The sequence below is a fragment of the Chiloscyllium plagiosum genome, chromosome 4 (assembly GCF_004010195.1).
Source record: "Chiloscyllium plagiosum isolate BGI_BamShark_2017 chromosome 4, ASM401019v2, whole genome shotgun sequence".
NCBI classification, from domain to species: domain Eukaryota; kingdom Metazoa; phylum Chordata; class Chondrichthyes; order Orectolobiformes; family Hemiscylliidae; genus Chiloscyllium; species Chiloscyllium plagiosum.
This window is the reverse complement of record NC_057713.1, coordinates 58,967,483-58,984,614: the sequence shown is the minus strand read 5'-3', so window position 1 is coordinate 58,984,614 and position 17,132 is coordinate 58,967,483. Positions and strand designations below refer to the sequence as shown.

At 40.3% G+C, this 17,132-nt stretch overlaps 1 protein-coding gene across 3 annotated transcripts in view; it reads right to left on the bottom strand.

Annotated features, from left to right (window-relative positions):
* LOC122549068 (putative Polycomb group protein ASXL3) overlaps positions 1-17,132 on the bottom strand; it is a 294,423-nt gene that overhangs the window by 214,321 nt on the left and 62,970 nt on the right. Inside the window, exons 4-5 of one of the 3 annotated variants that reach the window (XM_043688272.1) lie at positions 14,591-14,699; positions 12,975-13,086 (exon numbers count right to left, since the gene is read on the bottom strand). The exons of the other annotated variants lie outside the window; for them this stretch is intronic. Of the exons in view, the coding sequence (XP_043544207.1) occupies positions 12,975-13,086; positions 14,591-14,699 (221 nt within the window). The remainder of the gene's footprint in view (positions 1-12,974; positions 13,087-14,590; positions 14,700-17,132) is intronic. 3 annotated transcript variants of the gene reach the window in all.

Here is a 17,132-nt window from a genome sequence, read left to right as displayed (position 1 = left end):
AGATAAGAACATGGGGTAGCAGGTAATATATTATTGAGGATAAGGGATTGGTTAGGACAAATGAGTCTTTTTTAGGTAGGCATGCTGTAACAAGTGGAGTGTCAGAGGGATCGATAGGCCTTATTTAAAATCTGTAATTAAATAACTTGGACAAAGAGTCTGCAACATAAGACAGTGAAGAAAATAAGTTGTCAAGAGGAGATAGTCTGCAAAGTGATAAGGCAAGTTAAGTGGGTCAGCAAATTTTTGTAGTTTGAGTGTAATATAAGAAAATGTGAATTTATCCACTTTGTGATGAAGAAAAATAGTACATTATTTAAATGGAGATTGAAAAAGTTGGCACTATGTATATCCCATGGATCACCAAAAATTAACTTGCAGATTTGGAAGGCAAATGATATGTTGAGGTTTATTGCAAATGGAATGGAATTCAGGAATAAGGAAATTTTACTGCAGCTCCATAGGGTGTCATTAAGATCACGCCTGGGGTACTGCATACATCTTTGGTCTATTATTTAAAAAGGTATATAATTGTGTGGGAAGCAGTTCAGTGAAAGTTCAGTTGACTCATTCTTGGAAAGAAGGGATTTTATTGTTACAACAAATTCTGGGGGAGTGAATAAATACATCTCTTTTCACTCTTGAGATTGGTATAATAGCATCTGAATTTTTTCCAATTAAATATGTAGTTGACCATTTGTTAAACTATGCAGAAGCAAGCCAGTCAGATCTCTTGTGTTAACCAAAATTAAGGACTTTGTTTTACTGGAAATATTAACAAAAGGCAAAACACGTCCCTAATCCTGCAACATACACATACACAAGCACATATCCAAGCAAATAAACAGAGCATGTGGGTGATGGTTGCGGGATGGTGTGGTGGTTAGAATTGGAAAAATGTTAATGTCCGTAATTTAATAGATTACATGATCCAATGTTTATCCTGAGCAGTTTCACCTGAGCTAGATGTTCTCCTGCTGACAGTGCCTCTTACACTGTAATTAGTCCTTTTTCCACAGTGAGGACTATAGCACTTGAAGTTCTTTTTATTGTAAATATTCCATTTATAAGATTTATTCAAGCTTGTAACAAAGATGGCGTGTGAACTTGCAAACAAAACTATTGAAAGATGCTGTTATTCCACTCTGCAGCCTTTTTGTTTCTGCCTTTCTGTGTTAGTCTGCAAATTATTCTGGTCTGTTAAACTTTACTGTTAAACTTCATTGTTTAAAGGCCAGCTTTTGTGGTCTTTTACAGTAAGTTTCTATGTTCTCTTCAATCATATTGCCATATTCTATTTTTCTCCTCTTGATTAAACATCTTGTCCGCGGAATTCAGAAATGATCCTCGGCCTCATGCTTGCTATTTTTTCTGGTAATTCTATATGTCTCCTCTTTGGATCTAATACTATCTCTAATTTCTTTTGAATGTCATGGTTGAACCATCTTTCTGCTTTTACCTTTGTGCCAGACAGGAATAAATAATTGTTGTAACTCACACACATGTTCTTTTAAATGTGAACTATTGCCTAAGCACCGGCAACCCTTTTTGAATGTTCCTCAGACCATCCCAGCCAATTTATGCCTCATACCTTCATAGTTCCTTTTATTTAGATTCAAGGCCTTAGTTTCAGACGCAACTACTTCACTCTCCAAATTAATGAAAAACATCTATCATATTGAGGTTGTTGTTGCCCAAGGGACTCCACACTGTTGGTTAATTCTTTCTCATTACACAGTGCCCAGCCTAGAACAGCCTTCACTGGGAAAGGAATTCCATAGATTTACAACCGTGTGGGTGAAGAAATTCCACCTCAATTTAGTCCTAAATCTGCCCCCCCCTAATTTTGAGGCAATGTCCTCTTGTCCTAGTTTCACCTGCCTATTTTCTCTATTCCTTTCATAATTTTATGTTTCTATAAGATCCCCCCTCATTCTTCTAAATTCCAATGAACATAATCCCAGTCTCAACAGTCTCTCCTCATAAGCGAACCCCTTCAACTCTAGAATCAGCCTAGTGAACCTCCTGAGTACTCCCTCGAGTGCCAGTACCTCCTATCTCAGGTAAGGAGAACAAAATTGCACACAGTACTCCAGGTGTGGCCTCACCAGCGCCCTGTACAGCTGCAACATAACCTCTCTGCTTTTAAACTTAATCCCTTGAGCAATGAAGGACAAAATTCCATTTGCCTACCTAATTACCTGTTGAATCTGCATATTCCTGCGGACCAACCTTCTGTGATTCATGCACAAGGACATCCAGGTCCTTCTGCATAGCAGCATGCTGCAAATTTTAACCATTCAAGTAATAATCCTTTTTACTCTTACTCCTAGCAAAATGGATGACTTTGCATTTATTAACATTGTATTCCATCTGCCAGACCTTTGCCCACTCACTTAAAGTATCTATGTTCTTCTGCAAAGTTTCACAGTCCTCTGCACACTTTGCTTTGCCACTAATCTTAGTGTCAGCTGCAAACTTTGACACACTACATGTGATCCTCAACTCCAAATCATCTCTATAAATTGTGAATAATTGCAGTCCCAATACTGATCCCTGAGGCACACCACTAGTTACTGATTGTTAACCAGAGTAGCATAAATTTATCCCCACTTTTTGCTTCCTTTTCGTCAATCAATCCTTTATCCATGTTAATACTTTACCTGCAGCACCATGCATCTTTATCTTATGCAGTAGCCTCTTGTGCGGCAACTTGTTGAAGGCCTTTTGGAAATCTAGGTACACCACATCCACTGGGTCCTCATTGTCCACCCTGCTTGTAATGTCTTCATAGAATTCCAATAGATTCATTGGGATTGACTTGCCTTTCATGAATCCATGCTGCGTCTGCCCAACAGGACAATTTCAATCTAGATGCCTTGCTATTTCTTCCTTGATAATAGACTCAAGCGTCTTCCCCCCTACAGAAGTTAAGCTAACCGGTCAATAATTCCCCATCTTTTGTCTACCTCCCTTTTCAAAGAGTGGTGTCACATTTGCTATTTTTTAATCTGCTGGAACTGCCCCAGAGTCCAGCGACTTTTGGAAAATTACCATAAAAATAGCATTTGCTATTTCTCCCATCATCTCTTTTAGTACCTTGGGATGCATTCCATCAGGGCCAAGAGACTTGTCTATCCTTAGGTCCATTAGCTTGCCCAACACCACCTCTTCTGTAATAATGATTGTTTCCATGTCCTCACCTCCCTTCATCTCTTTGTCAACTTCTGGCATATTATTAGTGTCCTGCTCTGTGAAGACGGACACAAAATACCTTTTCAATGCCTCAGCCATTTCAACATATCTCTAAAGGACCAACGATTCTTATATATTTCTTTTCTCCATCAATAAAGATTCTGCATCATAACTTTCTGAGCCAGTATCCTTCCTCACTATAGCATTGATTAATCCTTTACTAACAATGCTACCCAACTTCCTTTCCAATTTTTGTCTGTCGCTGTTCAATAATGGGATTACCCTTGAATGTTTAATTCACATCCTTGGTAACCCCGCAGCCATGTCTCTGAAATTGTAACAATATCATTATGGTTAAATCTATTTGTGCTGTAAATTCATCTACCTTATTGTGAATTCTCTGTGAATTAAGACATATAGTATCATAGAGTCACGGAGATGTACAGCACGGAAACAGATCCTTCAGTCGAACTCATCCATGCCGACCAGATATCCCAACACAATCTAGTCACACCTGCCAGCACCTGGCCCATATCCCTCCAAAGTCTTCCTATGCATATGCCTATCCAGATACCTTTAAAATGTTGCAATTGTAATAACCTCCACCACTTCCTCTGGCAGCTCATTCCATAAATGTACCACCCCTTAGGTACCTTTTAAATCTTTCTCCTCTCACCCTAAATCTATGCCCTCCAGTTCTGGATTCCCCCACCCCAGGGAAAAGATTTTGTCTATTTATCCTATCCATGTCCCTGATGATTTGACAAACCTCTATAAAATCACCAGTCAGCCTTTGACTCTCCAGGGAAAACCATGCCAACCTATTGAACCTCTCCCTCTAGCTCAAACCCTGCAACCCTGGCAACATTCTTGTAAATCTTTTCTGAACCCTTTCAAGTTTCGCAACATTCTTTCGATAGGAAGGAGACCAGAATTGCACACAATATTCCAAACGTGGCCTAACCAATATCCTGTACAGCCGCATCATGACCTCCCAACTCCTGTACTCAGTACTCTGACCAATAAAAGAAAGCATACCAAATGCCTTCTTCACTATCCTATCTACCTGCAACTCTACTTTCAAGGAGCTATGAACCTGCACTCCAAGGTCTCTTTGTTCAGCAACACTCCCTAGGACCTTACCATTAAGTGTATAAGTCCTGCTAAGATTTGCTTTCCCAAAATGCAGCACGTCACATTTATCTAAATTAAAATCCATCTGCCTCTCCTCAGCCCATTGGCCCATCTGATCAAGATCCCATTGTAATCTGAGGTAACCTTCTTCACTGTCCACTACACCTCCAATTTTGGTGTCATCTGCAAACTTACTAACTATACCTTTTATGCTCACAGCCAAATCATTTATCTAAATGACGAAAAGTCGTGGACCCAGCACCCGATTCTTGTGGTACTCCACTGGTCACAGGCCTCCAGTTTGAAAAACAATCCTCCACCACCACCCTCTGTCTTCTACCTTCGAGCTGGTTCTGTGTCCAAATAGCTAGTTCTCCCTGTATGCCATGAGATCTAACCGTGTTAACTAGTCTCCCACGGGAAACCTTGTCGAATGCCTTACTGAAGTCCATGTAGATTATGTCCACTGCTCTACCCTCATCAATTCTCTTTGTTACTTCTTCAAAAAAACTCAATCAATGTGAGACATGGTTTCCCACACACAAAGCCATGTTGACTATCCCTGATCAGTTCTTGTCTTTCCAAATATGTATACATTCTGTCCCTCAGGATTCCCTTCAACAACTTGACAGCACTGATGTCAGGCTCACTGGTCTATAGTTCCCTGATTCGTCCTTACCACCTTTCTTAAACAGTGGCACCATGTTAGCCAACCTCCAGTCTTCTGGCACCTCACCTGTGACTATTGATGATACAAATATCTCCGCAAGGGGCCCAGGAGTCACCTTCCTGGCTTCCCACAGAGTTCTAGGGTACACCTGATCAGGTCCTGGGGATTTATTCACTTTTATGTGTTTCAAGACATCCAGCACTTCATCCTCTGTAATATGGACATTTTTCAAGATAGCACCATCAATTTCCCTACATTTCCCTATCATCCATGTCTTTTTCCATAGTAAACACTGATGGAAAATACTCATTTAGTACCTCCCCCATCTCCTGGGGCTCCAAACAAAGGTTGCCTTGCTGATCTTTGAGGGGGCCCTATTTTCTCCCTGGTTACCCTTTTGTCCTTAATGTATTTGTAAAAGCCATTTGGATTCTCCTTAACTCTATTTGTCAAAGCTATTTCATGTTCCCTTTTTGCCCTCCTGATTTCCCTCTTAAGTACACTTCAATTGTTTTACACTCTTCTAAGGATTCATTTGATCTAACTTGTCTGTACCTGACCATGCTTTCTTCTTTTTCTTAACCAAACCCTCAATTTCTTTAGTCATCCAGCATTCCCTATACCTACTAGCCTTTCCTTTCACACTAACAGGAATATACTGTCTCTGAACTCTTTTTTTTAACCTTTTCGATATCTTAAATCTATTTGCACTATATTTGTTTCTCAACCTTTGATTTTTTCTGCTTTCCACTTTCACTTCTTACCTTTTTGTCTTTTGATTTTATCCTTGGTTCTCTCTTTTCTGCCTTCTCTGGTCAGCATCCCATTCCCCTGCCACTTGAGACAGTAAATCCTTCCTGACAGCACTAGCAAATATCCCTATCCTGCCCAGATGCAACCAATCCTGGTCCCAATGTCCCAGGAATCCAAATCCCTCCTGCAATTACCAGCTGTGAGATCCTTTTTCTAAAATGTACATCCTAACTTCCTATATTCTGTTTATACAATCTCTTTTTTCCCCAATGCTATTTGTATACCAGTATCACTGGACTTTCACCCTCCTCCTTCAAAATGCCCTGTAACCACTGTAAGACATCCTTGACACTGGCACCAGGAGGTAACATATATCCCAGAGCGTCTTTTGTGGCTGCAGAAACACTTATCTGTTTTCTTTATTATTAAAACCCCATGGCACTATACCTCTGCACTTCTTCTACCTCCCCTTGTATGTACCAGAGCCACGCATGGTGCCATGGTACTTCCACTGCTATCCCACAAGAAGGCACTCCCCACCATGAATCCAAAATGGTATATACATTAGGGAGGGTGATGGCCACAGGCGTGTCTTGCACTACCTGCCTTCCTCTACTCTACCTGATAATTGCCGATCCTTTTTCTGCTTGTTTAGTCTTTGCCTGAGTTGTGACCAACTCAACAAATGTGTTGTTCCCGACAATTTCAGCATCTCAGATCCTTCACAGTGCAGAAAGTGTGTCCAGCTACAGCTCAGAAATGTCATTGGCCAGTAGTTGTAGCTGGACACACTGTCTGCACAGATGGCCACCAGGGACAGTAGAAATGTCCACGACTCCCCACATAGTGCAGGACGGGCATATGATGGATTTGAACGCTGCTACCATGACATCTCTTTGGATCAAGAATATTAATTATGCTAAGGACCTTGTTTCATTCCAAAAACTTGCACAGCAATGTAAAGTTCTTGCCTTAAGTCTTTGAAGACCATATTTAAGTCACAAATTTACTTCCCTTACATTATCATTATTACCTTATTCGATCGGTTTAACTTCCTTGGTTAAAATAAAGTATAATTACTTGTTTAAAAAATGCGCTTTTCTAATTTATAGTGATTTGTAGACAATCCCTAAAAATAGTTTCTTACCAAATTGTGAAGTTGATGTTTTCCTTGATGTCATGCTTTTTTTTTTCCACTCTCTTACTCAGCACGAGTAGATCCCTCACAGGCCCTGCTGCCTCTTCAGCTCCCAAAGTAAGAGGTGTGGGCCTCAAGCCTTGGTCTTGATTTATGTTTGCCTGCTCTGCACAGCCCCTTCAGAATTCCTGCTGTTTCTCTGACTTGTTAGGTAACTTTCCAAAATGTTAATACTTGAGCCAATAAATTTACAGGTTTTGTGTGATGTCACTTTTTTTAATTTCAAAAATATACTTTATTCATAAAATACTTTAATGGTCTGTACAGTTGGACATGCCATACATATGTAAACATTCCATTTGTTTGCATACCGAAAACAGAGTAATCATTCCTAATTACAGGTCTGTACGATTACATTTTTAGCTGAGGCGTCATCCTCCAAGCACAGTTGATGTTTGTCTCGGTGTGCATCCCGGGGAACAGGCCGTAGAGCACGGAGTCCCGCGTCACGGCTCTGCTTGGGACGAACCCTGACAAACACCACTGCATTCCTCTCCAGATTTCTTCTGCGTAGGCACATTCCAGAAGGAGGTGTGTGACAGTCTCCTCCCCCCCGCAGCCGATTCGAGGGCAGCGTGTGGTGCGGCTGAGAGTCCGGGCATGCATAAAGGATCTCACAGGCAGAGCCCTTCTCACCACCAGCCAAGCCATCACTTTTGGTGGATTTTTTTTAACAGTAAGATGCAAATACAAGGTATTATTGTGAACATCACTGTGATGTTCATTGCACCACACTCCTCCCAGGCTGCTTCTCTGTTATGCTGATTCCAGGACACACTTCTCAGACTGCTTCACCATGATGCTGACTGCAGGATGCTCTTCCCAGACTGTTTAATTGCAAACTGACAATTTTCATGGAGCCAGACCAGCTTGTTAAAGCGCTTATGGTTTATGACACCTCAGAGTTATTGTGAACCGTGATCTGCATGAGTAAACACTTTGAATGTCTGTGCCCTTCAACACAATCCCTTCAGCCACCATATGTCAGGTTACATCCTTAAAACATTCCCTTATGGTTGTTAATACCTCCATGTCAAATTATGTCGCCATGCCCTTTTCTTCATATGCTAATTCACATACTATATAATGTATTGAAGCAATAAGTACATTGTCCTTTTTAATCATCTTTGTGCGATGTTAGCATTGCTGGCTGGCCAGCATTTATTGCCTATCCCTAGTTGCCCTTAAAAAGATGGTGGTGAGCTGCCTTATTGAACTGCGGCAGTCCACCTACAGTGAGTTGACCCACAATGCCATTAGCGTGGGAATTCAAGGATTCTGACCTAGGAACAGTGTTATATTTCCAAGTCAGGATGGTGAGTGGCTTGGAGGGGAACTTGCAGGTGATGGTGTTCCCATATATCTGCTGCCCTTGCCCTTCTAGATGGAAATGGCCATGAGTTTGGAAGGTGCTGTCTGAGGATCTTTGCTGAATTTTTGCTGTGCATCTTGTAGATAGCACACACTGCTATTACTGAGTTGGTGGTGGAGGGACTGGATGCTTGAGGATGTAGTGCCAATCAAGCTGACTGCTATGTCCTGGATGGTGTCAAGTTTTGTGAATGTTGTTGGATCTTCACCCATCCAGACAAATGGGGAGTATTCCATCACACTCCTGACTTGTGCCTTGTAAATGATGGACAGACTTTGGGGAGTCAGGAAGTGACTCGCCACAATATTCCTATCCTCTGACTTGCTCTTATAGCCACAGTGTTTAAGTAGCAGAACCAGGTGAGGTTCTGGTCATTATGGACTGCTTCAGTATCTGAGGAGTCACAAATAGTGCCAAACATGATGCAATCATAGGCAAGCATCCCCACTTTTGACCTTATGGTGGAAGGAAGGCATTGATGAAGCAGTTGAAGATGGTTGAATCTAGGACACTACCCTGAGGAACTCCTGCAAGATGCCCTAGAGCAGAGGTGACTGGCCCCTAACAACCCCAACCATCTTCCTATGTGCAAGGTATGATTCCAAGCAACAGAGAGTTTACCTCTTGATACCCATTGATTCTAGTTTTATGGGTTCCTTGATGCCATACTTACTCAAATGCAGCCTTGATGTCAATGACTTTCACTCTCACCTCACCCATGGAATTTAGCTGTTTTGTCCATGTTTGAACCAAGACTGTATTGAGAGCAGGAGCTGAGTGGCCATGGTGGAACCCAAACTGGGCATCACTGAGCAGGTTATTACTGAGCATGCGAAACTTGATAGAACTGCTGAAGACACTTTCCATCACTTTACTGATAATCGAGAGTAGACTGATGGAGGTAAATGCTGGATTGCTGGATTTGTCCTGCTTTTTAAGTACAGGACATATCTGGGCAATTTTCAACATTGTTGGGTAGACACCAGTGTTGCAATTGCACTGAAAGTGCTTGGCTCGAGGAGTGCCAATTTCTGGAGCACAAGCCTTCAGTACTATTGCCAGACTGTTGTCACGGCCCATAGCCTTTGCAGTATCCAGAGCCTCCAACTGTTTCTTGACATCATATGGAGTGAATTGAATTGAATGAAGTCTGGTATGTGTAATGCTGGGGATCACTGGAGGAGGCCAAGGTAGTTTATACACTCAGCTCTTCAGCCTGAACAGTGCTCATACAGAATCATAGACAGTCATAGAGTCCTACAGCATGGAGACAGGCTCTTCGGCCCAAACTGCTCCATGCTGACCAAATATGTCCATCCATGCTAACCCCATTTCCCTGCACTTGGCCCATATCCCTCCAATCCTTTCCTATCCATGTATTTGTGCAAAAGCCTTTTAAATGTTATTAATGTACCCACCTCAACTACTTTCGCTGGCAGCTCATTCCATATGCGTACCACCCTTTGTATAAAAAGGTTTCCCCTCAGGTTCCCTTTTATTCTTTCCCCTCTAACCTTAAACTGATGCCCTCTAGTCCTCGATTCCCCAACCCTGGGAAAAAGACTGAATGCATTCACCCTACCCATACCTCTCATGATCTTATGCACCTCTTTAAGATCTCCCCTCAGTTTCCTACTCTCTCAAGAAAAAGGTCCTAGCTTATCGAACCTCTCTCTATAATTCAGAACATTGAGTCTGGTCAACATCCTTATAAATTTCTTCTGCACTCTTTCCAGTTTAATAACATCCTTCCTATGTTGTGGTTCTGTTCACCGAGCTGGGAATTTGTGTTGCAGACGTTTCGTCCCCTGTCTAGGTGACATCCTCAATGCTTGGGAGCCTCCTGTGAAGCGCTTCTGTGATCTTTCCTCCGCCATTTGTAGTGGTTTGAATCTGCTGCTTCCGGTTGTCAGTTCCAGCTGTCCGTTGCAATGGTTTCCTGTTTGTCCTATGTAGTGTTTTGTGTAGTCCTTGCATATGATTTTGTACACTACATTGGTTTTGCTCATGCTGGGTATCGGGTCCTTCGTTCTGGTGAGTTGTTGTCTGAGAGTGGCTGTTGGTTTGTGTGCTGTTATGAGTCCTAGTGGTCGCAGTAGTCTGGCTGTCAGTTCGGAAATGCTCTTGATGTATGGTAGTGTGGCTATCAACAGATGCCTAAGGGAAAGACAACGGAACGAGGACATGCCGCAACCCAAAGGACTAGCCACACTACCATACATCAGGAACATTTCCGAACTGACAGCCAGACTACTGCGACCACTAGGACTCATAACAGCACACTGCAGCAACAATATGCATTGGGAATATTTGGGATCCAAACGCAGTTGACTTGATGAGAATTGCTGAGGGAATTGAAGATCCCAATCAGCAATTCCTTGGAATTTGGAACCTTCTGGAAAATGTCCATTAAATTCGGAGAATGTGGAGGGTTCCGACTCACTTAAGCATAAGAGTTACCCAAGGAATGTGAGAGAATTAAAACTAATCTACCTCGAATAGTGGCTTGGAACAGAACTTTCATAAAATCATTGTACTGAAATTTATGAATGTTGATTTCTTTTTACTTTGGTATTTTGCATGCAAATTTTGCTAATCTGTGCAAAACAAAAAGCTTTGACAAAACGTGTATTTTTTCAGCAATTCTGGCTAACTAATAAACTGAATTAACTCTCAAATGACACCCACAACTATACCAGCTCTGATGCCGACCTGATCTGATGCTTCCCCATCCTCCAACCTGTGCTAAACCAGTCACTGACCCAACACATACCTATCCCCCACCAAAACAAACACTCGTAACAACTCAACCCGATACACCTCACCTAACCTGAACATCCCCCAATCTAATACCCAACCTATCCTAAGCACTCATTCACTTACCTGACATTCTACTATCTGGCACCGTATTCCACTCACCCAACAAGAACCCTAACCACATCCCCTATCTCTCCTATGCACTTAAATTCTTACTCTTTTATGGTTGTTTGTTGAATGTCTACTGAATATTTAACCTGAAAAGTGCTACAAAGGAGGACATGGTGTCTATGAAAATCTTCTTGCTGCCAGGTTTGAGGATTCATACAGTTTAATAACAGGCCATCCCTGTCTAAGTGTCTCCAGTGCAGAAGCCATCCTGACTGATAACTTGGACAACGTGTACCTGAACTCTTTACCAATTATATAACATTTTCACTTTGGTTCCTTCCATAAACCCATAAATATTATAGTATTCCTCAATTAGCTCAACAGGTTTCTTGTCTATAGACAGGCAAAAAGTTTGAGTCACAATCTGATCATAAGGTCGGAGAACAGCTGAAGAGCAAATGGTGGGTGTTGGAGGTTGAGGCCAGTCAACATCAGTCAGCAAGGTTGTTTTCAATGAGAAGGGACTCCAGAACCAGGGGCCACAGTTTAAGGGTACAGGGTAGGCCATTTAGGACTGAGATGAGGAAAAATTGCTTCACCAGAGTGGTGAGCCTTGCCATAGAATGCAGTTGAAATGAAAACATTGAAGGCTTTCAGGAAGGAGTAAGATACATTTCTTAGGACTAACGGGTTAAAAGGATATGGAGAAAAAGCAGGAATAGGATACTGAGTTACATGATCAGTCATGAACATATTGAATGGCAGAGCAGGCTTGAAGGGCTAAATGACCTACTTCCTGCTGCTGTTTTCTATATTGATGAAGCGGAATGGTTGGGAAATTAAACATTGTGGATTTTTTAGAAGATATGATTGGTGGGCTGGTAGAGGTACTTCTTTCATAGATACTGCCCTTCCTACTTTGATCTGCTAGATTTTCCTGATTGCTTGTAAACCTTGCTTACAGAAACTAAAAATAATGCATTACTTAAAATAAAATGATGCATCTTCCGTAAAATATTTTATTGATGGACTAACCCTTTACCTAAGTGTTAATTACATGTTATTTGACTCATCTTCAACAAACTTGAAGTGGGTAGATTGGAGGTAGGTTGGAGTTGTGTTTTCATTTTATGAATCTTTGCCCCACCTAAATCTCCACTTTTAAAACTCTTCTCTTTGACCAAGCTATCAGTCACTTCAACCCTTTCTACAATTTGGCATCTGTTTTTCTTACATCTATTTGTGAAGTGCCTTGGGATACCTTTTAGATTAACAGTACTTCATACCGTAAATGAATGTTGCTATTGAAAGAAAAACTATCACAGTCTTTATAGTTCAATCAATCAATCAATATACCCCAGGGCTTTCTTTATTAATCCTGAAATCTGACTCAAATATTGAAAAATAGATCCAGACAAATACAATAAAACTCACTATATCAAGTGTTTATCTTGTGAAATGATTGTATCATATAAATTATGTAAAAGCTATATTCCAAAATTTAAATTGTTAATGAATAATGGCAGCAGGTGAAACATTTACTTTAACATTCTGAAATATATTCAACAGATTACTGCCTGCAATGGTATACTGACTAAATGGCACAGAACGTGTTGCTAGATGCAGTCCATAAGAGCATTTAACAGTAGGGTGAATATACTAGACAGACCTACTGTGTCTTATTCATTGTCTCTAAATTGCATCTGACAAATGTCAAAAGCCTACCTTCTCAATTTGCAAACTATCACAGCACCATATCCAAAATTACTGAAAACTCCACATACCTCCATTTTCCTCTCCATTACTGTTGTTTGTCTCAGCCATTTCACAGCTGTCTAAATCTGATTCGCCCTCCAAATCAATGACCCCCTCTGCTGACATTACCAATTCATTTTTCTGTAGATAAGAAAATCAGTTAAGCAGTGGTCACATATTCTTTTTACAAAGCATTTTAATATAAAATAACATAACAATCATGTTTGGTTTGAGCAGTAGGCAGCTTGACAACCTTAAACCTTGATGTATATCTTGTTAAGGCTTGCTGCGCATACAAAATATGTGGGTTATTTTTGACATATATCTTTATGAGTACACTGAACTGTGATAAGTTTATTAATATCAACTCACAACAATAACTTACATCTTCAATTCCAGTTAGTAACATCAATAACTAGACTACAAAGAGAAATATAAATCTTTCTGTATTAATAAGGCTGAACAGTTTCAATAATTTTGCAGATATCAATACATTCTATGTTCTAGATAAAAGCTAAAATACAGTAATTATCTTCCCAGAAATTAATTTTCAAAAGTGAAATATTTGTATCATTTTTCACAATAATAATTATGACTTGCACTATACCAACTGGGGAATTCAGATGGGCACAGAGAGAGAGGGTTGATATTGCACTACCACATTCAGCTTCAGAAATCTTAGGGAATCAATAATTGACTGCAGGCTTATTTTTTTGTTGGAGACTTTATTCTGCATTTCAAGCCAACTGCAGTGCAATGCCAGTTTACTTCATTTGGTAGCACTCTTGCCTCTGAATCAATAAATTATGGTTCCAGCTGGAATATAAGACTTGAGCACATAGATTATCTTGACATTTTAGTTTAGTACATTTCTCTAAGCAGCATGCCTTGGGACACTTGCAATGTTAAAGAGGCAATGCAAGTTGTTATTGATTGCTGCAGTATTAAAAACGATATACATCAGAAACTGTGACTGTCCATTCAACTGACATTATAAATCTAGATGTACAGAGAGTTCTCCTGGTATACTGGAGTCTTGTACTTCAAATAAATATACTGTTTATGAAGTATTTTGATATGTCAGAGTTGAAATGACATGATGCACATGTAGGTTTTCCTCCAGAAAATGACTGGTTTTGCTTGAAAATTCACCATTTCTGCTGCTTCACCAATATGAGCAACTAAGTGATACACAATTGCTTATCCATATGAGAACATCCTCAATTGAGTTTGATCTCAGTCAAGATTTAATCTATAAAACTGATAGCATATATCATATGCTATATCTTCATATATACTGAAAAAAATTGAAGGCCAATAGATTGCTAATTAAAAAATGAATTGAATTTATATTTGATTTTGAAGACATAACAATAACATTATGGATTTTAAGATTACTTAAGTTAATAATCTATTCAAAACAGATTGGAAGGAATAAAGTCTCCGTGACAATGTGATGTAATAAAACGTAGTTATTCTTTTTAGTTACAACAAAACTAAAAGTAATATGTCTTTTGTCTCCAATGAAACTTGAATACCTCTGTGTTTTATCATTTTTAGTTGAATGACATACAAACCAACAGTTTCCTATGTATTAGTGATATTAAAACAATAGAAATGCAACAAATCTTACATATTTACTTACTTTAAGAGCATAAAGACCCATCTTTCCTGGAATTCGACAGAAAGCTCCATCTTCCACACGAGCATTGGTATGTAGCATGGCGTTAAGGCAAGCCAGAGGAGACGTTCCACTGATTTGAGAGACAAATGCATAAATAAACGTGCGAGCCCTTCTCACACAATATTCACTTTCCACTTGGACTTTGTGCAAATGCCTCCAACCTTGACCAGCATTAACATTACAATAGCAGACATGAAGTGCAAATTTTAACATTGATCATTTGTAAAATCGGCCATAAGGCATCAAAACAAACAAAATCCAAATTAAATCACAACCAAGTTGTCAATCTAAAACATATGCAGTCATTGAAGACTAAAGACAAATCAAAATATGTATTGTAACACACACAGCAGAAATCTAAGAAACCATCCTTGTGTTTGAAAATGCCAGAATGATCAAAGGGGAAAGTTCAAGAGTATCAGTATTCAATGAAATAAAAGAAAATGCATTAGAATGACCTGGAAGTGGAGGCGGGGGAAGCTGAGAGACACTGCAATTGCAAATCTTTGTTATCATTTTCTCTTTACAGAAGTGGTATAACCTGATGTTGCCTACATAACTCTTTTACATAAGGTGAACATTTTTTGGTTTTGTATTCATCCCATTTTATCATGAGAAAAGAAACACTGTACAGCTGATAACATTTAAAACACAATAACTTGTCTTTTACATAGCAAAATCACAAACGATTCCACACTATTATTTCTTCAACCTAACTATGAAATAAAACATAAGCAGTTAAAATTATGCATATATGTATAATATTGTTGAACTCAGGGAAAAAGGTTAATGTGGTAAAATTTTGATGTTTTCTGATCTCCTTGCCTAAGCTGAATACTTTTCACAAAGTGTATCATCAATTTATTCACAACGTTAAGTTGGGTTATTAATAATAAGAATGTGGAGATAATAAGGAAAAAATAAAATCCAACGTATTTGTTAAATGTAATATTGTTACAGTTGATAACATCACCAGGAAACAGGTATTTCAGATATTGGCAGCTTTATGTTCCCAATAGATTGACAGATGCGTCTAGTTTCTGGGTATAAAGAGTTGGCATGGCTTTCACTTATGTGTGCTCGCTTACTTCTCATTTTCAGCCTATACTGCTAGCTAAAAGAAATATGAAAAAGAGAGCCAAGTGTGTAAGTCTTACCCTGACAGGATACAGCCTATGCATCACAGAGTTATAGAATCATAGAGATGTAATGCATGGAAACAGACCCTTCGGTCCAGCTCGACCATGCCGATATCTTAAATTAATTTAGTCCCATTTGTCAGCACTTGGCCCATATCTCTCCAAATCCTTCCAATTCATATACCCATCCAGATGCCTTTTAAATGTTGTAATTGTACCAGCCTCCACCACTTCCTCTGGCAGTTCATTCCATACATACACCACCCACTGCGTGCAAAAGGTTGCTGCTTTTAAATCTTTCCCCTCTCATCCTAAATCTATGCCCTCTAGTTCTGGACTCCCTTGCCCAAGGGAAAATACCTTGTTTATTTATCCTATCCATGCCCCTCAAGATTTTATAAACCTCTATAAGGTCACCGCTCAGCCTCCAACACTCCAGTGAAAACAGTGCCAGCCTATTCAGCCTCTAGTAACATCTAGAAACTGGCTCCATTACAGCACCAGACTAAAACTTTAGAGGATCTCAAAGGATATGGCGCCAGATATGCAATGTGCATGTTCATTAGCATGTGGGCAAGCTCTGACACCCACAAATCAAACTCACAGCTATGAGGAAATAGCTCAAGTCCTTGTGGATATCTTAGGAGTGTGCAAAGACAAGGGACTAAACCCTGACAAAAACTCTGGAATGGTGTCCAAAGCTGGACTGATGTCAAAACATGTTATCTTTCCAATATTTCCTTCAATAAAGTCAGTACTAAACACATAAACTGCATTCCTGTAGCCTCAAGGGGTGAAGGTGAGAGTTCCCTGACATTTAGTCCATGTGAGTTCTCCAAAAACCTTGCCGAGGCTTGCATCCTGAACAAGACTGCCCAATTTTGTTGCAGAACACAAACACAACATAGAAGATAGACCATTCCCTCCACGACTCCCTTGTCAAGTCCACGTCCCCTACCAAACCACCCTCCCCTCCCGGCACCTTCCCCTGCCACTGCAGGAATTGCAAAACCTACGCCCACACCTTCCCTCACCTCCATCCAAGGCCCCAAAGGAGCCTTCCACATTCATCAGACCCTACCAAACCACCCTCCCCTCCCGGCACCTTCCCCTGCCACTGCAGGAATTGCAAAACCTACGCCCACACCTTCCCCTCACCTCCATCCAAGGCCCCAAAGGAGCCTTCCACATTCATCAGAGTTTTACCTGCACTTCCATACATGTCATTTACTGTATCTATTGCTCCTGATGTGGTCTCCTCTACATTGGTGAGACAGGACGGCTTCTTGCAGAGCATTTCAGAGAACATCTCCAGGACACCCAACTCCACAGCCCCGTGGCCGAACACTTCAACTCCCTCCCAC